Source organism: Hyla sarda, chromosome 8 (assembly GCF_029499605.1).
Source record: "Hyla sarda isolate aHylSar1 chromosome 8, aHylSar1.hap1, whole genome shotgun sequence".
Taxonomy (NCBI): domain Eukaryota; kingdom Metazoa; phylum Chordata; class Amphibia; order Anura; family Hylidae; genus Hyla; species Hyla sarda.
This window is the reverse complement of record NC_079196.1, coordinates 89,506,211-89,531,754: the sequence shown is the minus strand read 5'-3', so window position 1 is coordinate 89,531,754 and position 25,544 is coordinate 89,506,211. Positions and strand designations below refer to the sequence as shown.

The 25,544-nt window shown below is 42.4% G+C and overlaps 1 protein-coding gene across 30 annotated transcripts in view; it reads left to right on the top strand.

Annotated features, from left to right (window-relative positions):
- UNC80 (unc-80 homolog, NALCN channel complex subunit) overlaps nt 1-25,133 on the top strand; it is a 206,662-nt gene extending 181,529 nt beyond the window's left edge. For 21 of the 30 annotated variants that reach the window (XM_056535252.1, XM_056535244.1, XM_056535249.1 and 18 more), the window contains 3 exons: nt 3,402-3,564; nt 8,237-8,433; nt 21,960-25,133. In XM_056535252.1, the coding sequence (XP_056391227.1) occupies nt 3,402-3,564; nt 8,237-8,433; nt 21,960-22,226 (627 nt within the window). In that variant the 3' untranslated portion in view covers nt 22,227-25,133. Of the gene's footprint in view, nt 1-3,401; nt 3,565-8,236; nt 8,450-21,959 lie in introns of all 30 variants that reach the window. The other 9 variants (XM_056535267.1, XM_056535266.1, XM_056535264.1 and 6 more) reach the window with 3 other exon arrangements.
- The last annotated feature ends 411 nt before the right edge of the window (nt 25,134-25,544 follow it).

The following is a 25,544-nucleotide window of genomic DNA, read 5'->3' as shown; positions in this document are numbered from 1 at the left end:
GTTTATTAGATTTTCTACAGGACTTAAACCACGAACAGTGTTATGTTGACTATCCTATATTCTCCCCACCAACCAATAAAAACTCGGCAGAAGTCATGTGTTCAATACAGTGCAGAAGATTTTATTGAAGCAAGTGTTAAAAGCCACTGGAGGTCCACTTTAACTTTTTTTCCATGGGCAATCTACTACTGGCTTATGCATGACTAAACAGTAATATTTAATGCATGTTCTAGCTGGGTCAGCTAGAGTTCCTCACCATAATGCCTAATTGTGCTTATCAGACAATCCATTAAACACTTATTAGCCTTAACATATAAACTACATGCTTAATATTGAGTCTCCCTCATGTCACCAAAATAGTGCTGACCCAAAGGCATTGACTCCTCTTAAAGAGTACCTGTCATCAAACCATGTTTTCCAAACTAATTCAGGTTATAATCCCTAACTATTCCTAACACCTCAAACGTCCTTAAAAAAAATTCTGAGCGTTAAAAAAGTTCTGTATCACACCTTTCCCCTTACTCACATTGTGTGAGATCCCGGCAGGAGAATGTGGGAGCTCCTTAGCAGATGCGACGTCACTGAAGCCTGCGAGAGCTGTGCCTTGCCATGCCCCACATGCACTCCCGAGTTTGGTCTCCTGCCTGGGAGGAGACCAAACTAACTGTTTGACTTGCAGCAGGGAACAGAACAGAGCCACCTAGTGGCTGTTTTTTTCAATCACATTAAAAACATATAAAGGTTGAGAATTTTAACAGCAAGTCAAATAAATGTTATTCATCAGACCAGACCAACTTCCATTGCTCGATCATCCAGTTTGAATGCACACGTGTCCATTGTAGGTACTGTCTGAGGTAGAAAGGGCTCAGTATGGGCACTACAATTTTTCAGAGAAATCATAGTTTAAAAACTGACCAGGAATAGGTATCTAAGTCACCAGGACGGTTCCACCAGGCTTCTCCATTCCATGCTGGTTTGGATTGACAGACCTGACACCATTTGACTTGGGCACACATGACCTTGTCACTTATTTTCTTTCCTAGACCACTTTTGGTAGGCACTATTCACAGCATACCAAAAACACCAAAAAACCATCACAATTTGGCCCTTGATAAAGTCACTCTACGCTTGCCCATTTTTTCTGCTTACAAACCATCAACTTGAAGACCTGGCTCTTTACTTACTGCCTAATATATGTCACCCCTTAACATTTGCTACTCACTTTATCTGTCAGTGGTTGTAATGATATGGCTTATCAGTTGTATAATACAATACAGAGATTAGCCTTGTTCACACAGGGCTCCTTATTGAAGTTTTTGCTGTGTTCCAGTCAAAACTATAGACTGACTGGTACTGCAAACAAAACATATACGTTCGTAAAACAGACTTTGCATAGTCATTAGTAGACTACAAATGGTCAATGAAAGTCTATGGCCATGCAGCATGTATGCTGCAGTATACATTAGGACATCTCTTTAAGGTATTCTGACATATACCAGCATCAGAGGCCCAAAATTCTGTGTGAATGGGGCCATAACATGTGCCATTCTCTTCTGTTTGGTACAAACTAAGGATGTATATGTATACTTTAATATTGATGAGAGCTGTATACTTAAAGGGGTATTCCAGGCAAAACCTTTTTTTTATATATATATATATCAACTGGCTCTGGAAAGTTAAACAGATTTGTAAATTACTTCTATTAAAAAATCTTAATCCTTCCAATAGTTATTAGCTTCTGAAGTTTTCTGTCTAACTGCTCAATGATGATGTCACGTCCCGGGAGCTGTGCATGATGGGAGAATATCCCTATAGGAACTGCACAGCTCCCGGGACGTGAGTCATCAGAGAGCAGATGGTCAGAAAATAACAACTCAACTTCAGAAGCTAATAACTATTGGAAGGATTAAGATTTTTAATAGAAGTCATTTACAAATCTGTTTAACTTTCCGGAGCCTGTTGATCTATAAAAAAAAGTTTTGGCCTGGAATACCCCTTTAAAGGGGTTGTCCCATGATTACAAGTTTTCTCCTGTTCTCAGGTCTCTCCCCCCCCCCCCCCCCATCTTGAGAATGGGGACCGGAGTCACATTCACACCCTATAGAAACACAGAGATTGATGAATGCTGTACTACTAGGCTATCTGCCACAGCTCCATAGAGAATAAAAGAGCGTCAATGTGTAAAAGTCTTTCTATTCCACTCCCAATATCGTGGGGGTCCCAAAAGCTGTGATCATTATTCCCTATCCTGAGGATAGAGGATAATTTGCAATCATGGAACAACCCACATTTCTCTTCAGTATACAAATTTACATTTACATCCTATGTTTGTGCCAATCAGAAGAGCATGGCACATGTTATAACTTTTCATAGGCCCCACTCATCTGACATTTTTGGCCTCTGTTACTGCAATATACAAGTTTAAACAAATTTATCATACCATGTACACTATTTAAAAAAAAATAGCAAAAATTGTCATCTACAATTAAATGCCTTTCTACAATGATATTGAAAAAAAAAATATCTCCCCAATATGTTTAAACTGCACAAAAATAGCACAAATTGTCATCTACAATTAAATGCCTTTCTACAATGGTATTGAAAAAAAAATGTTAAAACTGAACATGTATCAAGATGAGCAAATAGAATAAGTGGACAGATAACAACCAATCAGGAACCATGTATCATTCTTAATTCATTTTAAAAGATGAAAGCTCAACTCTGATTGGCTGCTATGGGCTCTGAGGGGGTTTTGATACATGAAGCACCTTTCAGTTAAGACATTTAACCCATATTTTGGTGAATGTTATTAGCAATACTTTTTATATAAGGCAACTTTGTGGTCATTGTAGTTTTCTATTAGGGTGGGTTCACATGTGGCAGATTTGCTGCAAAGATTTCTGTGATTGTCCCATTCATCTAAATAGGGCTTGCAGAAAACCATGTGCTTGCTGCGGAAACAACCTGATTTACATGAATGGAATAGATGTTCAGTTGGAGAAATTTCTGCAACAAAACTCTTGCTTGTGAATTTTCCCTTAGTTCCTTGGATATTTGATGTTTCTTGACTGGTTAAATGAGAGTTCCCTACAAAATTGTCTTATTCTTATGGTAAGCCTTATACATCTGATGGGTCGTGTACGTGTGATCTAAATTAAACAATGTTACTGATTTGGCGACAAAAGTTCAGTAAGCTGAAATCATTATTCATAATATTGTGATAACGAATACCAAACACATTTCTAAGCATATCTGAGGTTCATCTCCAACCTAGAAAAAACACAGATATGCAAGGAGCTCATCATTATTGGCAAGGTTCTCTGAACTGCCTGTGCCCAATGGCACTTATGAACTTGAATCTTCCTGAGTGTTAATATCTCCCCTGTATTATGGTGTAACAGGGGGCTTTCTCTCCTTCTCACCTGGTTCAGCTACGAAGGCCTTTACTTTCACGCCAGAAAACTCAAACTGAACCAAGGAGTCGGCATGGGGCAAGACTGTCAACAACTCGAAGAAGTATACAGCCCAGAGCCAGGCAGATACGTGAGGAAGATCAAAAAACTGGTAACAATAAGTTTATGCAATTTTTTTTCATTATATAAGAAAGAAACTGTTCCCTTTTATCTGTTATAATTTCCAATATCATTTTATATCCAAAATCTCATGTTATCTCCAAAATTTCTTTATCACCTTATTTATAAGCTTTAAATTTTATGAAAGCTGTAACTGACTAAAAGATTAAATCACATTTGGTGACACAATACACCTGGAGATTCTAGACTGAGCTTCTACAGTGATTCACTCACACTCAAACGTTCAGTATGGCCATGTTAACTTCCCAAAGACCACAGGTTAAGGATCTGTTTACACAAATTACTGGATAAGACTAGTAACTAACTTCACCAGATTTTCAGAATGGGGTTGCACTACAAGCTTGGCTTCATTCCTAAATGCCATTCCTGAACCAAATCCTACCATGATCCCATCCTGTCCACCACCAGACCAAACCATCCAGACCCCTTCACAAGCTTCAGAGCACTCAATCGCCTGCTATTAACTGATCTCTAGTTCTGTCATGACCGACTGGGGGGACAGGGAGAGTGAGCCCTAAACTGACCCTAAAACATCTTTCCCTGCCTACTTGCCCATCCATCCTAAATGATGGATCGACAACTGGGCGCCGGTCCCTTCGTGCGCTAAAGTGCAGTGGCGTAAAAACATATAATATACATAGTCGGTCACAGACCAAAAAGAAACATAAAACTACTAGGCAACCAGATATACCAGACAGAATACAAATACTAACAGGGCAGAATATAAACTCACAAACAGAGCAGAATATAGTGAATTAACAAGCAGTTCATAAACCGAATATCAGATCAACCAAACAGGATATAAATATAGGACATTGTTCACACTTGGACACAGAACATACAAACTGGACTCCGCTCTCCACCAAAAGGAGTAGCTTTTATAAATAAATAACAAAGCCAAATAAGCTACTGGCCAGCGGACACACTGGACAAAATGCTGACCCAGTAGGAAATGGAAATATAATACATGAAACACTAGACTAGAACTGGATGAGTCTGAATAGACTCCAGGATACCAAACAGGAATACAACTTACAGAGCACAGGGTACAAGCAAGACCCAGACACAGTGTGAACGCAGACAGAGCACAACGAACAAACATAATCCTAAAACCGACTAATGTAACACAGACTAAAATACAAGGAGCATGCTATATGACCATGGCTAAAAACCCAGATAAACTGACAAGATAAATACAAGGAAAATGCTCAAGCAGACATAGTCAGAATATAGCACAAACAGACAAAGTAGTTTTGCACTCAATAACCAGCACTGAATGCAGGAGAAGTCTGGCTAAATTACTCCACCCGAGTTCTCATTCGTTCAGAGCATTAACTATTCCCTATCCAGGTATTATAGCAAACTGCTCTGAACAAACTAGTGTGCGAATACATACTTAAACAGAAAAATACAAAAACAAATAAACGGACATTACAAGTTCCTCCCAGTTGAGTTGAAACTCAACTAGCCCATCCAGATCCAACTAGAGCCTCTCCCAGGGTTAAAATCTTACAAAACCCAAAAAAAAAGCTGTTCCAGTCTGCTACTCTAGAGTGGCAGTAGTTCCCCACATACGTTTTTCAGTCCCTGCTAGGCAATATCAGGATGGCACCTCTCACTTGCAATCCCCTAAAAAGCAACATAGGAGACCCACCACCCATTGTCTCCAAAGGCCCCTCATTACTCACTCTGGTCTCCAGCATATCAACTCTCTAGCCTACAGCTCACACACTTTCACAATGCACAAGTTGCTTGTGTCTTTAGCCCACCAGTATTTCCATGATGGACAAGCCAAGGCCTAAGAGTGATCATCTATGACTACATGTCCCTCCATAACTCCAGCATTCTAAGCAAACTCCTCTGTTGCTTCCCCCTTTGTCAAGCCCCTTCTTTTGCAACTATTCCATAATTCCGGCCATGTACTTCTCTCTACTCTTCTAACATGTCTCACTGCCATGCCATAAAACACTTTTGGTTGAATTTAACCTTTAGACTAGATTTCCACACAAGTTGTTTCTGGTGTTTTTTTGGGGGGAAATTGCCTCTGCAGTTTTTAAAGGGGTACTCGGGCCCTAATACATCTTTTCCCCTATCCAAAGGATAGGAGATAAGATGTCTGATTGCGGGGGTCCTGCCGCTGGGGACCCCGCAATCTGTCATTCAGCACCCACCTTTGCATGCTCTCCGCAGCACTGCAGGCTCCGAGTGTGATGACCACGGGGCTGGAGTATCGTGACGTCATGAATCCACCCCCGTGTGACGTTACACCCCGCCCCCTCAATGCAAGTCTATGGGAAGGGGCGTGACATGGAAATGTTAAAAACAATGGTTTGCCAGTCTTCGTACAAAAGTACTTGACTTGTCTACAGTGAACATATCAGATATCATGGGATAAAATGTAATGAGATGAATTGTGAGCTAGGCTTTATTACCAACATTAGAATCTACAATACAACAGTGGGGATCAAAAGATTGGGCACCCCAGGTAAAAATTTGTATTAATGTGCATAAAGAAGCCAAGGAAAGATGGAAAAATCTCCAAAAAGCATCAAATTACAGATTAGACATTTTTATAGATTTTATTTCCATCATTTACACTTTCAAAATAACAGAAAACAAAAAAATGGCATCTGCATAAGTTTGGGCACCCTGCAGAATTTATAGCATGCACTGCCCCCTTTGCAAAGCTGAGACCTGCCAGTGTCATGGATTGTTCTCAATCATCATCTTGGAAGACCAGATGATGTCAATCTCAAAGGTTTTAAATACCCAGACTCATCTGACCTTGCCCCAACAATCAGCACCATGGGTTCTTATAAGCAGTTGTCTAGAAATCTGAAACTGAAAATAGTTGACGTTCGCAAAGCTGGAGAAGGCTATAAGAAGATAGCAAAACGTTTTCAGATGTCAATATCGTCTGTTCAATATCCTTAGTCATCAGGAACAGTGGAAGTTAAAGTAGGTTCTGGAAGACCAAGAAAAATATCAGACAGAACAGCTCGCAGGATTGTGAGAAAAACAATTCAAAACCCACGTTTGACTGCACAATCCCTCCAGAAAGATCTGGCAGACACTGGAGTTGTGGTACACTATTCCACTATAAAGAGATACTTGTACAAATGTGGTCTTCATGGAAGCGTCATCAGAAGAAAACCTCTTCTACGTCCTCACCACAAAAATCAGCATTTGAACTTTGCAAATGAACATATAGACAAGCCTGATGCATTTTGGAAACAAGTTCTGTGGACCGATAAGGTTAAAATTTAACTTGTTGGCTGGAATGAGCCAAGGTACGTTTAGAGAAGAAGGGGAACAGAATTCAATGAAAAGAACCTCTGTCCAACTGTTAAGTATGGGGGTGGATCAATCACGCTTTGAGGTTGTATTGCAGCCAGTGGCACAGGGAACATCTCACGAGTAGAAGGAAAAATTGATTCAATAAAATGTCAGCAAATTTTGGATGCTAACTTGATGCCATCTGTGAAAAAGCTGAAGTTAAAGAGAGGATGGCTTCTACAAATGGATGATGGTCCTAAACACACCTCAAACTCCACAGGGGATTACATCAAGAGGCGTAAACTGAAGGTTTTGCCATGGCCTTCACAATCTCCTGACCTCAACATAATTGAAAATCTATGGATAGACTTTAAAAGAGTAGTGCATGACAGACAGCCCAGAAATCTCAAAGAACTGGAAGACTTTTGTAAGGAAGAATGGGCAAAGATACCTCAAACAAGAATTGAAAGACTCTTGGCTGGCTACAAAAAGTGTTTATAAGCTGTGATACTTACCAAAGGGGGCAGTACAAGATATTAACTCTGCAGGGTGCCCAAACTTTTGCAGATGCCATTTTTTTTTTTTTCTGTTATTTTGAAAGTGTAAATGATGGAAATAAAATCTAACTTTTGTTGACATATTATAAGAATGTCTAATCTGTAATTTGATGCCTTTTGGAGATTTTTCCATCATTTCTTGGCTTCTTTATGCACATTAATATACATTTTTATCTGGAGTGCGCAAACTTTTGATCCCCACTGAGTATATCATTTATATATTGTAATTATATATTATAATTTTTGCCCATACACATTCAAATAAAGAGGCGCTCCTTGTGTCATATTAACACACCCTATATAAAAACGGACACTCTTCACAGATAGCTCACTCATCTTATAATTATAATAATGGGAACTAGAGCGGTGCGTATATCAGCAGCTGCTGCCCAGTCTGAAATCATCCCATAAAATCCAGAAGGATCATATGGTCTTGGAACATAATATTACGCTCCATAATGGCCTTCAGATTTCACCCAGACACTCTCACTCCCACTTTACTGGCAAATAATAATTATATATATATATATATATATATATATATATATATACCAATTGTTCTCCAGGCAGTTCTTTGTTACTGTAAGAAACTGCAAGTGGTTTTAATATGTAAAGAGCTTGAAGTCCTATTTGCGTGTCATCCAGTGTGAGCGGCAGTACCCAGGTGGCATCACCATTTTGGAGTGGAATAATGTCCTACTTTTGACCACATAGTATATAGCTGAGAATACCATACCTTTATGCATTGATAAGTACAGTTATATTTTTAATGGTTCATCATAGCTCTTTCCTATACGTTTCTCCATGCAGTGGATCAAAAAAGATCTGTAACCTTTACTGAAAACCAACCTCAGCCTTCTACTTCACATGCTGAGGTTCCTCCCTTACCACCACGTTCTGGCTGTAGCCCTGCACCATCTGTCAAACAAGTGTCTTCAGAGAGCCCTGTTCTCAGATCCTCCCCATCGATCACTGTGGCTGATCTTCATGGCCAGACTGACAGCCAGGTAACACCACAAGCAGGTTAGAGCATGTGTATCTCACCTCCTTCTAATGGCCTGTGTGCTAGTAGGGCCTGCCAAGTGTTGTCATCGGGAATTAGATCCCGGACCAATTTCCTTGATTCTTTTTACAATTTAACAGAGCCATAACATTGTCAAAAAACAGTTGCCCAAAAAGCTAGATAGGATATATAATCCATTAAAGTGAATGTGACATGAAATATGCATACGAGGCTAAAGGCATTGTAACATACCCTTCAGTAAGAGGATACAAATGATATCTGGGAATCCTGTGGGTGTGTTTATTCCCCAGAACAATAAATTTTTAAGGCCAAAGAGGGGTGGCCTAGGGTTTTCTGCGTCCCATGGCCACAGCTCATCTGTGCTGTAAATCTCTGCCCTCCTGCCCACTGACACACAGGCCAGAAGCCTTGCTAACCTTTGCGCCTGGACCGCCAGAATGACAGCTTAGGAATTGACTTTAATAGCCCTCATTGCATCTGTGCTGTACCAAACCACAGCAAGGGTCGGCGGTGTGAGCCAATCCTGGCCTGTCTGTCAATGGGGAGAGGGCAGAGATCTACAGGACAGAAGTACTGCAGCCCTGGGGAACAGAAGACCCTAGGCCAGTGTTTCCCAAGCGCAGTCCTCAAGTACTCCCAACAGGTTCTTTTCAGGATTTCCTTATGATTATGATAAAGGCATCAAGAATCACCACAGGTCTTCTCTGTATAAGATATTTTCAAATCATGACCTGTTGGGGGTTATAGAGGTCTGTGCTTGGGAAACACTGCTCTAGGTCCTGCGCAAGGGGCCATAAAAATGCATTCTTCTTCTGAAAAAACACTCGATTACGGGATTCACAGATCATTTATCCTGTTAGTGATCATTTATCCTGTTACTTAAAGCTATGTAACAATGCCTTTGTATTCATATACATATCTTACCGTATATGACAAATTCACTTTAAAGAACTTGGAAGAGAACTACTACTAAGTAGTAATAAAATAAGATGTTTATCTAATGCAGTGTTTATCAACCAGGTTGTGTTTACCTGTTGCAAATACAACTTTCAGCATGCCCGAACAGCCTTTGTCTTTTCAGGCATGCTGGGAGTTTAGTTTTGCAACAGCTGGAGGCACCCTGGTTCTGAAACATTGCCCTAAAGGTATGTGTTACATTTGGGCATGACCACATCTAATCAGTATCATTTCACAAAAAAACTGCCTGTGTGTTAGTATCTCAACATTCAGACAAAGGCTCATGGACAAAAAAAAATACACATTATATTAATTATCAGTAAATCACATTACTGTTAAATGCCAGACTAAATGAATTTAACTGCAGTTAGAAAAATAAGACACTTTCAAATGGAGTTATTTTTTTTACTTTGCTTGTTGTAGAATGAAGACTGGATTAAGTAAACTTGTTTGCACAGAAATCTACATACCGTAGTTTGGCCCTAATATGTGTTTATAATAAAAAAAGAGCTCCATAGGTTTGACATAGTCCACTTTTAGTTTAGCAGTTATGAAAGTACAAACTTATATAATTAATTATGAGCAAAGCCTTTTCTCAAAACTGACCTTGGTGCAGGAATGTCTGTGCAGCCAGGATCTAGATAAAAAGAAAGGCTATTAGAGAGCAGATTGACAATAATCACCAATAAATGTGCCCTGTTCCAGTGTGCACCCCATGACATTACATAGATACATCTCAACCCATCCCAACTATTCTACAAAAATATATCTGTAAAACAGTTTTTTTTTTTTTTTTTTTTTTTTGCTGTAGATGCAGATTTATATATATATATATATATATATATATATATATATATATATATATATATATATATATATATATAGTCATGGCCGTAAATGTTGGTACCCCTGAAATTGCAGAAAAGGATTGCAGTAACACGTTTTGCTATACACATGTTTATTCCCTTTGTGTGTATTGGAACTAAACCAAAAATGGTCTGGACAAAATTATTGGCACAGATAACTTAAAGGGGTACTACCGTGCTGACAACTTATCCCCTAAAGGATAGGGGATAAGCTGCCTGATCGTGCAGGGTCCCACCGCTGGGGACCCCCGCGATCTCGCACGCAGCACCCCACTCTCATCAGGCCCCGGAGCAAACATAGCTCCGGGTCTGATGACTGCCGATCATGGGGCTGGAGTATTGTGACGTCACGCTCCGCCCCCATGTGACGTCACACTCCGCCCACTCAATGTAAGTCTATGGCAGGGGGCGAGACAGCTGTCTCGCCCCTGCCATAGACTTGCATTGAGGGGGCAGAGCGTGACGTCACACGGGGGCGGAGCTGTGATGTCACGATCATCGGTCCCGTCATCAGACCCGGAGCGGATGTTCTCTCCGGGGCCTAATGAGAGCGGGGTGCTGCGTGCGAGATCGCGGGGGTCCCCAGCGGCGGGACCCTGCACGATCAGGCAACTTATCCTCTATCCTTTAGATAGGGGATAAGTTGTCAGCTCGGTAGTACCCCTTTAATATTTGGTTGCACACCCTTTCGAAAAAATGATTGAAATCAGTCACTTCCTATAACCATCAATAAGCTTCTTACACCTTTCAGCTGGAATGTTGGACCACTCTTCCTTTGCAAACTGCTCCAGGTCTCTCTTATTGAAAGGGCACCTTTTCCCAACAGCAATTTTAAGATCTCTCCACAGGTGTTCAATGGGATTTAGATCTGGACTCATTGCTGCCACTTCAGAACTCTCCAGCACTTTGTTGCCATCCATTTCTGGGGGCTTTTTGACATATGTGTGGGGTCATTGTCCTGCTGGAAGACCCAAGATCTCGGATGCAAACCCAGCTTTCTGACACTGGGCTGTACAGTGCAACCCAAAACCTTTTGGTAATCCTCAGATTTCATGATGCCTTGCACACATTCAAGGCACCCAGTGCCAGAGGCAGCAAAACAACCCCAAAACATAATTGAACCTCCACCATATTTCATTGTAGGTACTGTGTTCTCTTATTTTTAGGCTTCATTCCATTTTCAGTAAGCAGTAGAATGATGTGCTTTACCAAAAAGCTCTATCTTGGTCTCATCTGTCCACAAGACGTTTTCCCAGAATGATTTTGGCTTACTCACGTTCATTTTGGCAAAATGTAGTCTTGCTTTTTTATGTCTCTGTGTCAGCAGTGGGGTCCTCCTGGGTCTCCTGCCATAGCGTTTCATTTCATTTAAATGTTGACGGATAGTTTGCGCTGACACTGATGCTCCCTGAGCCCACAGGACAGCTTGAATATCTTTGAAACTTTTTGGGGCTGCTAATCCACCATCCGGACTATCCTGCGTTGACACCTTTCATCAATTTTTCTCTTACGTTCACGCCCAGGGAGATTGGCTACAGTGCCATGGGTTGCAAACTTCTTGAAAATGTTGCGCACTGTGGACAAAAGCAAATCTAGATCTCTGGAGATGGACCTTGAGATTGTTGATATTTTTCCACAATTTTGGTTCTCATGTCCTCAGACAGTTCTCTTTCTGTTGTCCATGCTTAGGCTGGCACACACAGACACACAATACAAAGACTAAGTGAACTTCTCTCCTTTTTATCTGCTTTCAGGTGTGATTTTTATATTGCCCACACATGTTACTTGCCCCAGGTGAGTTTAAAGGCACATCACATCTTATTTTTCCACAATTTTGAAAGGGTGACAATAATTTTGTCCAGCCCATTTTTGATTTTTGGAGTTTGGTGTGACATTATGTCCAATTTGCTTTTTTTCCAGCCCTTTTTTGATTTAGTTCCAATACACACAAAGGGAATAAACATGTGTATAGCAAAACATGTGTTACTCCAATCCTTTTCTGTGAGAAATACTTCATTTTCTTGAAAAATTTCAGGGGTGCCAACATTTACGGCCATATATACAGTGTCAAATACAGCACTCTCTACTAGCTTGATAAAGGCTACTATTGCGAAACGTTGCACCTTTTTTGGGAATAAATAACACCAGCTTTTATTGATCCAAGACCTGCTTGTGCGGTGATTTCTGGACTTGTATTATTATCCCTGACTGGCGGCCTGGGTAACCACGTGTACAGAGGTCGGTCCCCGGTGCGGTCTTATCTTTTGATATATGTGTGCGTATATATATATATATATATATATATATATATATATATATATTCATATATATGATCAACTTCCTTATTGAAGTCTGAGGCGGGTCTCTTTGGCACCAGGAGGGAGTCATTTGACATGTATATGGTAATGACATTTACATGTTTTTTATTAACATTGTTTGTAAGGTCCAGGGTGCTGGTCCAGAGAAGGGCAAAGTAACCATGAGGTAGAAGCCAATATTCTTGTTTTAAGCATAGTAGAGATCTCTGTACTGCTCCTTGATATTATTATACATACCGTATATACTCGAGTAATAGTCGACCCGAGTATAAGCCGAGACCCCTAATTTCAACCCAAAATCCCAGGAAAAGTTATTGACTCGAGTATAAGCCTAGGGTGGGAAATACATCATCCCCCCCTGTCATCATCCAGACCCGTCATTAACATCCTCATCATCATCACCGCCTGTCATCATCCAGAACCTCATCATCATCACCTGTCATCATCCCCTTGTCATCATCCCACACATCCCCCCTTCATCATCCCCTTGTCATCATCCTCACCCCCCTTCATCATCCCCTTGTCATCAACCCCACCCCCCTTCATCATCCCCTTGTCATCATCCCCACCCCCCTTCATCATCTTCTTGTCATCATCCCCACCCCCCTTCATCATCTCCTTGTAATCATCCCACACCCCCCCCCCTTCATCATCCCCTTGTCATCATCCCCACCCCCCTTTATCATCCCACACCCCCCCTTCATCATCCTCTTGTCATCATCCCACACCCCCCCCCCCCTTCATCATCCTCTTCTCATCATCCGCCCTCAGTGGTCTTCAACCTGCGGACCTCCAGAGGTTTCAAAACTACAACTCCCAGCAAGCCCGGGCAGCCATCGGCTGTCCGGGCTTGCTGGGAGTTGTAGTTTTGAAACCTCCGGAGGTCCGCAGGTTGAAGACCACTGCGGCCTTCGACATCATCCAGCCCCCTCTCACCCCCCTTTAGTTCTGTACAGTACTCACCTCCGCTCGGCGCTGGTCCGGTGCTGCAGGACTGTCCGGAGAGGAAGTGGTCCGGTGGGATAGTGGTTCCGGGCTGCTATCTTCACTGGGGGCGCCTCTTCTCCGCGCTGCGGGCCCGGAATAGAGGCGTTGCCTTGACAATGACGCAGAAGTACGTTGGCAATGAACGTACCTCTGCGTCGTTGTCAAGGCAACGTGACTATTCTGAGGCCGGGCCCGAAGCGCTTAGAAGAGGCCTCCCCGGTGAAGATAGCAGCCCGGAACCACTATCCCACTGACCACCTCCTCTCCGGACAGTCCTGCAGCACCGGACCAGCGCCGAGCGGAGGTGAGTACTGTACAGAACTAAAGAGGGGTGAGAGGGGGCTGGATGATGTCGAAGGCCGCAGTGGTCTTCAACCTGCGGACCTCCGGAGGTTTCAAAACTACAACTCCCAGCAAGCCCGGACAGCCGATGGCTGCCCGGGCTTGCTGGGAGTTATAGTTTTGAAACCTCTGGAGGTCCGCAGGTTGAAGACCACTGCGGGTGGAGAGTTCACTCGAGTATAAGCCGAGGGGGGTGTTTTCAGCATGAATAATCGTGCTGAAAAACTCGGCTTATACTCGAGTATATACGGTAGTTATTAGGTCTCCCCTAAGCCTTCATTTTCCTAAACTAAATAACCCCAATTCTGATAATCTTTCTGGGTACTGTAGTCCTCCCATTCTCCGTATAACTCTGGTTGCCTGTCTTTGAACCCTCTCCAGCTCCACTATATCTTTCTTGTACACTGGTGCCCAGTACTGTACACAGTATTCCATGTGTGGTCTGACTAGTGATTTGTACAGTGGTTGAATTATTTCCTTGATGCAACCTAAGATTTTATTTTCCTTGGCAGTAGCTGCCTGACACTGGTTGCAGTTAAATTTACTGTCAAATAAACCTTCTTTTCCATGTCAGCTGTACCCATTCTTTTCCCATTAAATACATAATCCCAGCCTGGATTATTTTTATAATTTTACATTTATCAGAGTTAATCCTCATCTGCCACTTCCTAGCCCAAGCCTTCATCCTATCCCGATCCATTTGTAACAGAGCACTGTCCTATACTGTGTTAACCAATTTACAGAGCTTATTGTCATCTGCAAAGAATGACACTTTACAACATTATTCATTGACAAGGTCATTAATAAATATATCTAAAATAAATAGGACCCATAACTGACCCCTGAGGTACCCCACCAGTAACAGTCACCCAATCAGGGTATGTACCATTAGTAACCACACTCTGTTTCCTATCATTGAGCCAGATATGCACTCATGTACATACATTCTTCCTCAGCCCAAGCATTCTCATTTCATGCACCAGACTTTTATGTAGCACAGTATCAAATGGTTTGGACAAATCAAGATATACAACATCCAGCGATTTGCCCCGGCTGAGTCTTGAGATCAACTCTTCATAAAAGCTGATCAGGTTAGTTTAACAGAACCAGTCCCTCACAAACCCATGCTGATATGGAGTCATACATTTATTTTCATTTAGATACTCCAATATAGCATCTCTTAAAAACTCTTAAACAATTATCATGCAGTAGAAGTTAAATTAACAGTTCCCAGGGTCACTTTTCACTCCTTTTTGAATATTGGCACCATATTTGTTATGTGCCAGTCATAAGGACCAGACCCTATCACTATGGAGTGCCTAAAAATTAGAGAAAGGGGACTGTCTATTATGTTTCTTAACTCCCTTAGAACGCAGAGGTGAATGACATCTGGACCTGGTGATTTTTCTATTTTGATTTTTTTTAGACAGCACTGCACTTCCTAGGTTAGACAGGTGACATTTTAGACAGTTTACCCTATCTCGCTGAATTTACCTGGCATTTGATTTTCCACTGTAATTACAGTGAAGAAAATGTTATCATCTACATTTCCACATTCATTACTTTTTTAAAGACCATCCTTTGAGTTTTAACCTTTTTACTATTCGTATAATTAAAGGGGAACTCCGGCGCTAAGAAATCTTATCCTCTATCCAAAGGATCTTTGACGTAGCACCCCGTTACCATTAGCGCCCGAAACATGTTCGCTCCGGGAATGATGACTGCTGATCACAGTGCCGGAGTATTGTGACATCACGGCTCCGCCCCCGTGTAATGTCCTGCTCCATCCCCTCAATGCAAGCCTATGGGAGGGGGCGTGACAGCGGCGGGACCCCCGCGATCAGGCATCTTATCTCCTATCCTTTGGATAGGGGATAAGATGTCTTAGTGCCGGAGTACCCCTTTAAAGAATATTTTAGGGTTAGTTTTGCTTTCTTTTGGCATGGGATGGGTGTTTCTCTCTCTCTATTCCTCCATTTTTGCTGCTTTTTTTTACATGTTTAATTTTTTTCCCTATAGCTATTTATTGCTCTTTCACTGCCTTCCTGTTTTAGTAGCTTAAATGCTTTCTTTTTGTTATTTATTGGCCCCTTTACATGGCCCCTTTACATTGTTCTTCATCCTCATTGGCTTTCTCGATTTCCCGATCTTATGTTCCCAAGTATGTACCTCTCACATGAAAAATGTAAGATTTGTTTTAAAATATCCCATTTAGTGTCTGTACTGTATCTGTAATGTTAAGGGCTTCTCTTAGATGATCAAGCCTCGCCTTTCTGAAGTGCAGTAAAGGACAAATGATATTGTATTATATTGCGGTCACTATTTCCAAGGTCTCCCCCAAGCTACACATTAGTTACTCTGTCAGGTCTGTTAGTTAATACTAAGTCCAGTAGGTGCCCCCTCTTGTTGGGTCATGAACCAATTAGGACAGATAATTATCTTTAGCTTTGGACAAAAACCTTTTCTCTTTATAGGATCTACAGGTGTCAGTTTCCCAGTTTATATCAGGATAGTTAAAGCCCCCCATAATAACCCCCTTCATCTTTATCTGTTTCATTCAATAATACACTGCTCAAAAACTAAAGGGAACACTTAAAGGGGTATTCCAGGCAAAACCTTTTTTTATATATATCAACAGGCTCCGGAAAGTTAAACAGATTTGTAAATTACTTCTATTAAAAAATCTTAATCCTTCCAATAGTTATTAGCTTCTGAAGTTTTCTGTCTAACTGCTCAATGATGATGTCACGTCCCGGGCGCTGTGTATGATGGGAGAATACCCCCATAGGAACTGCACAGCTCCCGGGACGTGAGTCATCAGAGAGCAGTTAGACAGAAAACAACAACTCAACTTCAGAAGCTAAGAAGTTAAATTTGTTTAACTTTCCGGAGCCAGTTGATATATAAAAAAAAAGTTTTGGCCTGGAATACCCCTTTAAACAACACAATGTAACTCCAAGTCAATGACACTTCTGTGAAATCACACTGTCCAGCAACACTGATTGACAATCAATTTCACATGCTGTTGTGCAAATGGAACAGACAACAGGTGGAAATGATAGGCAATTAGCAAGACACCCCCAATAAAGGAGTGGTTTTGCAGGTGGTGACCACAGACCACTTCTCAGTTCCTATGCTTCCTTGCTGATGTTTTGGTCACTTTTGAATGCTGGCAGTGCTTTCACTCTAGTGGTAGCATAAGACTGACTCTACAACCCACACAAGTGGCTCAGGTAGTGCAGCTCATCCAGGATGGCACATCAATGCGAGCTATGGCAAAAAGGTTTGCTGTGTCTGTCAACATAGTGTCCAGAGCATGGAGGCGCTACCAGGAGACAGGCCAGTACATCAGGAGACATGGAGGAGGCCATAGTAGGGCCACAACCCAGCAGCAAGACCGCTACCTCCACCTTTGTGCAAGGAGGAGCAGGAGGAGCACTGCCGGCAGGGCTGCCATCAGAAATTTTGTGGCCCCTTATGCAGCTTAAGGCCAGTAACCCCCCATGTCTTGCCCCCGAGTCCGCCCCCAGGGCCACCCCCTTACCCATTTTTTTCTCTAATGATATATCTCTAATTCCTTTATAGCGGATTGTAGTGCAGTAATACGCTGTGCTGCAAAGTAATTTTTCTGTGCCACACTCTGCTAAAATCTAATATACCCTATTCTGAATACTGTGAAACCGGCCAAAAAATTTTGAGTATTTCCACATACGGGGGGGGGGGGGATGGAGATTTATAAAAGCCTGTGCAGAGGAAAAATGGAGAAGTTGCCCATAGCAACAAATCAGATCGCTTCTTTAATTTTTTAAGAAAGCCTCTGAAACATGAAAGAGGCGATCTGTTTTGCTTGCTATGGGCAACTGCACCACTTTTCCTCTGAGCAGGTTTTGATAAATTTCCCCCACTGACTATATGGAGGTAGATAGCAGGAATCACTCTGCAGACAGTATAAATGGTTACAGTCACATTTACATTATTCCAGGGGACTTCTCTGATTGGAGTTGTTAATGTTTCCTTTTTATCTTTCGACTATCTCGTCCGGGGCATCATGAAGACTTCTCCTGCTCAAGGCCCGTCTCCACAGAACCTGTCAGAGCAACCAGAAATTTTAGGATCCTTTCTCCAGCACAATGTCCACCTCTATGTAGTTGTAGACCCCCTCTGTGCCTCCATATATAGTTGTACACCCACTCTGTGCCCCATATATAGTTGTACACCCCCCTGTGCCTCCATATATTGTTGTACACCCATCTTTGCCCCCTATATATAATTATAGGCCCATTATGTGCCCCCATATATAGTTGTAGGCCCCCTGTGCTCCATATATAATTGTAGGTCCCACGTTCCTCCAATATACATAGTTGTAGACCCCCTTTGTGCCCCTATGTGTAATGATAGGCCCCCTTTGTGCCCCCATACGTAGTGATAGGCCCCCTTTTTACTCCACATGTAATGATAGGCCACCTTTTTGCTCCCACAGTTAGTTATAGGCCCCCTTTGAGCCCCCACAGTTAGTTATAGGCCCCCTTTGAGCCTCCACAGTTAGTTATAGGCCTCCTTTGAACCCCCACAGTTAGTTATAGACCCCCTTTCAGCTTCATAGTTAGTTATATGCCCCCTTTGTGCCACAACAAGTAGTTATAGGCCCCATGTGCCCCCACAGACATACTGCCTCCAGCCATACACGGTATATGGCTGGAGGAATTATGTCTGTGCTCCGATCACTGCCCCTCCAGTCCAGGGCCTATGGATCAGAGCAGTGGGCCCCCAGACTGGAGAAGCAGAGGTCGGAGCATTGAAGGCAGCCTGCTGTGGTTACCTTCCTGGCCCACCAGTCAGTCACGCGTCTTCCAGGCTTTCCTCCGCTACGATTCTTCTTTGGTGCGCTGCTCTCCTTTGACTTCAGGGCCGGCGTGCCGTGTCATAGTGTGCTGGACATGCCTACGCGCAGCACATTCGTAGCGCTACTACCTCCTGACGGCCACTGCAGTTTTTTTTTAAGTGGCAGCGGCATCCAAGGTATGTGTGGCAGGGCAGAGAGAGTGACTGACTGGCTGTAAAATGACAGCCCCCTCTCCAATGTAAAATTACAGACCCCCCCCCCCCCCCCCATCGGTCAGTGAGTGATAGTCACTCACTGACTGACAAGATGTAAAATAAAAAAAAGTCGGGCCTTGTCCGGGCCCTTTACGAAGGTTCCTTCTGTACCCCCTTGATGGCGGCCTGACTGCCAGATCCCTGCAAAATGACCTCCAGCAGGCCACAAATGTGCATGTGTCCACTCAAATGGTCAGAAACAGACTCCATGAGGGTGGTATGAGGGCCCGACATCCACAGGTGGAGGTTGTGCTTATAGCCCAACACCGTGCAGGATGTTTGGCAATTGCCAGAGAACACCAAGATTGGGAAATTCGCCACTGGCGCCCTGTGCTCTTCACAGATTAAAGCAGGTTCACACTGAGCACATGTGACAGATGTGACAGAGTCTGGAGACGCTGTGGAGAACGTTCTGCTGCCCGCAACATCCTCCAGCATGCCCGATTTGGCGGTGGGTCAGTAATGGGGTGGGGTGGCATTTCTTTGGGGGGCCGCACAGCCCTCCATGTGCTTGCCAGAAGTAGCCTGGCTGCCATTAGGTACCGAGATGAGATCCTCAGACCCCTTGTGAGACCATATGCTGGTGCGGTTGGCCTTGGCTTCCTCCTAATGCAAGACAATGCTAGACCTCATGTGGCTGTAGTGTGTCAGCAGTTCCTGCAAGAGGAAGGCATTGATGCTATGGACTGGCGCGCCCATTCCCCTAGACCTGAATCCGATTGAGCACATCTGGGACATCATGTCTCGCTCCATCCACCAACCCCACGTTGCACCACAGACTGTCCAGGAGTTGACGGATGCTTTAGTCCAGGTCTGGGAGGACATCCCTCAGGAGACCATCCGCCACCTCATCAGGAGCATGCCAAGGCGTAGTAGGGAGGTCACACACACTGCTGAGCCTCATTTTGACTTGTTTTAAAGACATTACAGTAAAGTTGGATCAGCCTGTAGTGTGGTTTTCCACTTTGATTTTGAGTGTGACTCCATAACCAGACCTCCATGGGTTGATAAATTTGAGTTCCATTGATCATTTTTGTGTGATTTTGTTGTCAGCACATTCAGCTATGTAAAGACGCAAGTATTTCATACGATTAGTTCATTCATTCAGATCTAGGATGTGTTTTCTTAGTGTTCCCTTTATTTTATTTTTTAGCAATGTAGATTCCCTGCTGCTTCTATTATATTTGGCAGCTTATAGTTGACCGCCCAGTCACAGCCATTGTCCAGCCATGTCTCCATTTTTTCAACTATGTCATAATTTTCCTCAGACATGAAGTCCATATTGTCAATTTTATTGGTCAGACCTCTAGCTTTTTTTTTTCTATTAAAGGGGAACTCTGGGGAATGGAACTTATTTGACTTTTATCCCCTGTCCACAGGCATAAGTGACTGATCACAAGGAATTGATCGCTGAGGCCCCCAGCAATCTCCTGTACGAGGCTCATCCTCAGCACGCTCTGGTCCTCACCTTCATGGACATGGCCAAGTCATGGCCCGCTCAGCCACTCACCGGCCGCAGTGATGTCCCGCCTCTAATGGTGATTGGAGTTGGCCATCACTTGCCCACGAAAGGTTGGGGCCAGAGTGTGCCAAGGACAAGTAAGTAGGACAGGCCCTGTGCAGGAGATGACAGGGGGGCCCAGCAGTCGGACCACCCACTGATCAGACACTTATCCCTTATCCTGTGGATAGGGGATAAGTTCAGTTCCTCTTAGTCCATACCCATTAACTATTGTAATCCCTCCCTCTGATCCACCCCAGTTTTCTAGCTTCACTATTTTGTTCTCTACTTGTGCAATTGCCCCCCTAGTCCCTAGTTTAAATACTCTTCTATTCCCTTTTCCACCCTTTCTATACTTCCAATGCTGATTCCTCATTTGCAGGACACAAATATCTCAATACCGTCAGGCATATTTGATTGAGCCCCACCCAACTTGAGGTCTGTTTTAAGGGACAGTCCCACCAAAAATGGGATCGTTGAGAGGTTTATTTTAACCATACATCATTACTGAATGGAACACTTCCCTCAGCACAATATTTAGGATACTTTCTGTGTACATTGGGGGAGATTTATCAAAACCTGTGCAGAGGAAGAGTGGTGCAGTTGCCCATAGCAACCAATCAGATTGCTTCTTTCATTTTCCACAGGCCTCTAAAGAGGCCTGTGGAAAATGAAAGAAGCAATCTGATTGGTTGCTATGGGCAACTGCACCACTCTTCCTCTGCACAGGTTTTCATAAATCTCCCCCATTATGCATTCAACAATGAGCCTTAGGGAAGCATTCACATTACCATTTCCACATACATACCTGGTATATGTTGACATCCTATGAAAAAGGGATTCTGACATATACCACTGCCCTATTAACTTTCATTGCCCCAATGTAGGCAACTATTGACTACAATTGAGCCATTTTCCCCACATATACAACCAAAGTCAGTAGGGTAGGCCATCTTTTAACTAAAGTGTATGGGAACCTTAAGTTAACTATGTTTTCTAAATTAGCTTTACTAGGTGCTCTGTGACCCTTAGCCTTCTACAGCACATGGTTCTGTGCAAGCAAACCAACATTGCATCAAAGTTAAGATAAAAGGAAACTGAACAAAATCTCAAAATCTCTGGTTAGCTTCTATCCACATAAAGAATTTTGCCCTACATTTATATTGCTCAATGCAAAAGCTGGCTTTTAATATTTATTATCTAGAGTGTGACTTAAGAACTATACTTTTATTCTTTTAATATGCTATGCCATGCTAGAACATTTCTTTCATTTATGTGATACTCCTGGAGAACCCATGTAATATCTCCCAATTGTACATGTTTTATACAGCAGCCTTATAGGGCACTATAGAAGATAGTATTTATCTTTATTACATATTGCTAAAGTATTTATAAGAACACATTTGTGGCCTGGTTGCTTGAATGTTTCTCTCTTTTACAGAGAAGGGCCCACTTCCTGGGGAGGGAAGACTCCGAGTCCAGTCGGGGAGCAGCAGTCCCACTTCTCCACAGCTCCCTATCCTCTCATCTCTCTGATCCTGAAGACTTTGGTGGTCTAGAAACTAGTAGCTTGCTTCAGTACACAGACACTGTCCTCCACATCACTGAGGACAACGGGATGGAGAACCCCCTTGTCTCAGGACATTTTAATTTCTCTCATATAGAACTTGGGGAGACAGACATTGATTTGGATGAGTCTCATGTTTAGCCTTGCTACATTTTTCTCTTGTTGACTATGGTGTGTTTTTTCTCACTCTTGCCTCTAGACAAAGTGCAAGGCACCTGCTTGCCCTCCCTTGTAATCCTGTTGTGTTTGCTTTGGAGGGTGTATGTGAATATGCTGCTTATCTGACCTTGCTGCTTTGCTTTTGGTGAACATAGTTAAATATTTTGTGGAAGGGTCTGCCTCACACAGGACCAAAGAATGCAAATGAAGTCCGAACTCTAGTCACTTAACATCCATGTGCTCTAACCGTGTGGTCAGTGTCTACTCATTTCTCTATTTTTGTAAAAACATACATCAGGCTAATGCCAGTCCCACCTGTATGTGATTTACCTGTGACCCGTCATGCCAGAGTTAGACCCGTCATGCCACACATTAGACTAATGTACGTGCGTCAGATTCCATGGCAATGCTGCTTTACACAGTAAAGAGGCCTTACATGCAACTTACTAGAATGTTACTTAGTCATATATATATATATATATATATATATATATATATATATATATATATATATATCCTAGCACTGCTTTGTAAGTATATAGGAATTGAATTGCTACAGGAAAAATAATATGTGATACAATCAAGGAGGTGGTAAGTGACACAAGGACGTCATTTGATGATTCACACTAGATAAGTGTTAAATACAACTTATTTTGCAGATGCTTACAGTAACTAAAGAGTTTCTTGCCATATTTTACACTGTGATGCTTTTTGAGGGCTGGTTGCTTGAATCCATAAAAAATACATAGCCTCATCTATAAACAGTACTATAGACGGAATGCTTACAGATGTATCAATCTTCGATTGGCCTTGGAACTTTAGTAGTCATAACTGGGCCCATATTATGTCCAGGGAGTTTTAAAGGGAAACTGGTAGCTGGTTCACCAGTACTAAACCCAATACACTGGGTTATGGTGTGGGTGAACTGGATAAAAATGAGATAAAAGAAGTATAAGGGTCCATTACTAATATGCTGTCCTATAAGCAATGGAAGCAGGAGCCGGCATACAGAGCTCCCCTGCCTCCATTTCCTCTGCTCTTATATATTCGCCCACAGTGTACTCAGATGGGTGAAGGGTTCTCCATGAATATTTATGAGGTGAGCGGCATATGGGAGCATAACGTTAAGGAGGCAGGGAAGCTATGTATGCCATCTCCCACCTCCATTGCGCAAAGAACAGCATTTAGAGATGTGTATTGGGTTTAGTGCGGGTGAACCAGCTGTCAGTTCCCCTTTAATGATGATAAAATTACATCAAATATTTGTAAATACCCCCACGACTGTCAGCAAATACTGTACACATTTGTTGGGCTGAGTGCAGAGTACCCTGCCCAGTGAATATACTAGTAAGGGTTAGCGGTGATTTATACAGTATCGCTATTTAACTCTGGGCTGCTTAAAAGGGTACTCCAGTGTAAAAAAAATTTTTTAATTCAACTGGTGCCAGAAAGTTAAACATATTTGTAAATTACTTCTATTAAAAAATCTTAATCCTTCCAGTACTTATTAGCTGCTGAATACTACAGAGGAAATTATTTTCTTTTTGAAACACAGAGCTCTCTGCTGTTATCATGACCACAGTGCTCTCTGCTGACATCGCTGTCCATTTTAAGAACTGCCCAGAGTAGAAGAACATATGCTGCTCCGGACAGTTCCTAAAATGTCAGTACATGCAATGTCCTAAAAAAGTAAAATGGAGCCGCCCTTATTTGGTGTCCAAAGGAGCAGCTAACCCTGGCACCGCTGGGGACCCCCGTGAACTTGCACACAGCACCCCGTTACAATCAGTCCCCGGAGCATGTTCGCTCCGGGTCTGATTACTGGCGATCACGGGGCCGGAGCATTGTGACATCACGGCACCGCCCCCGTGTAACATCATGCTCCACCCCCTCAATGCAAGCCTATGGAAAGGGGCGTGGCAGCTGTGACATCACAATGCTCCGGCCCCGTGATCGCCAGTAATCAGACCCGGAGCGAACATGTTCCGGGGATTGATTGTAACGGGGTGCTGCGTGCAAGATCACGGGGGTCCCCAGTTGCGGGACCCCCGCGATCAGGCATCTTATCCCCTATCCTTTGGAAAGGGGTAAGATGTCTTAGCGCCAGAGTACCCCTTTAAGTCTGCTTTCAAGTTATAATGATTTAGAAAAGACCATGGTATGTGGAAATATTGTAACCTGAGGTCATTTTAAGTTGAGGGATCACTCACTGTACTTAGTTATAATTTCATTTTGTTCTCATTATGTTCCAGCAAAATGACAGACAACAGACATAGTATAAGTAGTATAAGTGCAGGCTAAAACATTAGTGAAAACAACAAAAAGGATCACAGAGATATGTATAAGAGACAGAGTTTACATTTAAAAGCTATAGCATGAGCATTAGCAAAAATAAACTTCACTGTAGAAGCAGACATATACAGATTCTCAGAGGACGAATATTCAGAATTCTATAATCTCACAGGACCAAAAAACCCAAGTCCAATAATGAAAAAATATATTAAAAGGTATGTCTTATATTCTCATTTATGTGCAATATGTTAAATACTTGAAATGTTACTGGAAATACCATTGCATTTGCTGGTAAAATAATTTGGTAATGTTTGGTATAAAGAATCCGTTCATACATGAGCACTAGCACATATCTACATATCTACCACTTGAACTATTTTACTTGCTAATACATTAATACATAAAGAGAAGCAGATGTCTATTATAGGTTAAAAGATAAAATATATTATGTACTGGTCTGCCGTTTCAGCAAAAAAAAAAGTGAAATAATATATGAATGGGAGATAATATATGAAATTCTATTTCTGAGATGACATATCAATGTTGTGGAAAGATAACAGACGTTCTATGTGACCAATAAATAAAAAAATATTTATTTTAAAACATTAGTGTTCTGTATGTTGTGTGAACCTTGGGAATAAATGACAACATTTAGTAGGCTACTCAGTGCTAGTCAAGTTACAGCTCATGTTATATTCCAGCTTAAAGAAGTACTCCGGTGCGTATTTTTTTTTTACCCTATGTGCCGGGATACCAAGCAAAACAAAACAAACTTTAACTCACCTTCCTACTTCCCCCGTTGCTCTGATATCGATGTCCCATTCTCCAGTCCCCGACTTCTTCCGCTTCCTGTAAGTCGAAGAGTCAGGCATATCACCGGCTGCAGGGGGACACAGCGGGTTAAAAAAAAAAAATGCATCGGAGTACTCTTTAAGTAGTAGAAGGCTGTGCTATGGCTCCTGTTAGGCCGGGTTTACATTCCCGAATTTACATTTGGACAAAATTCAT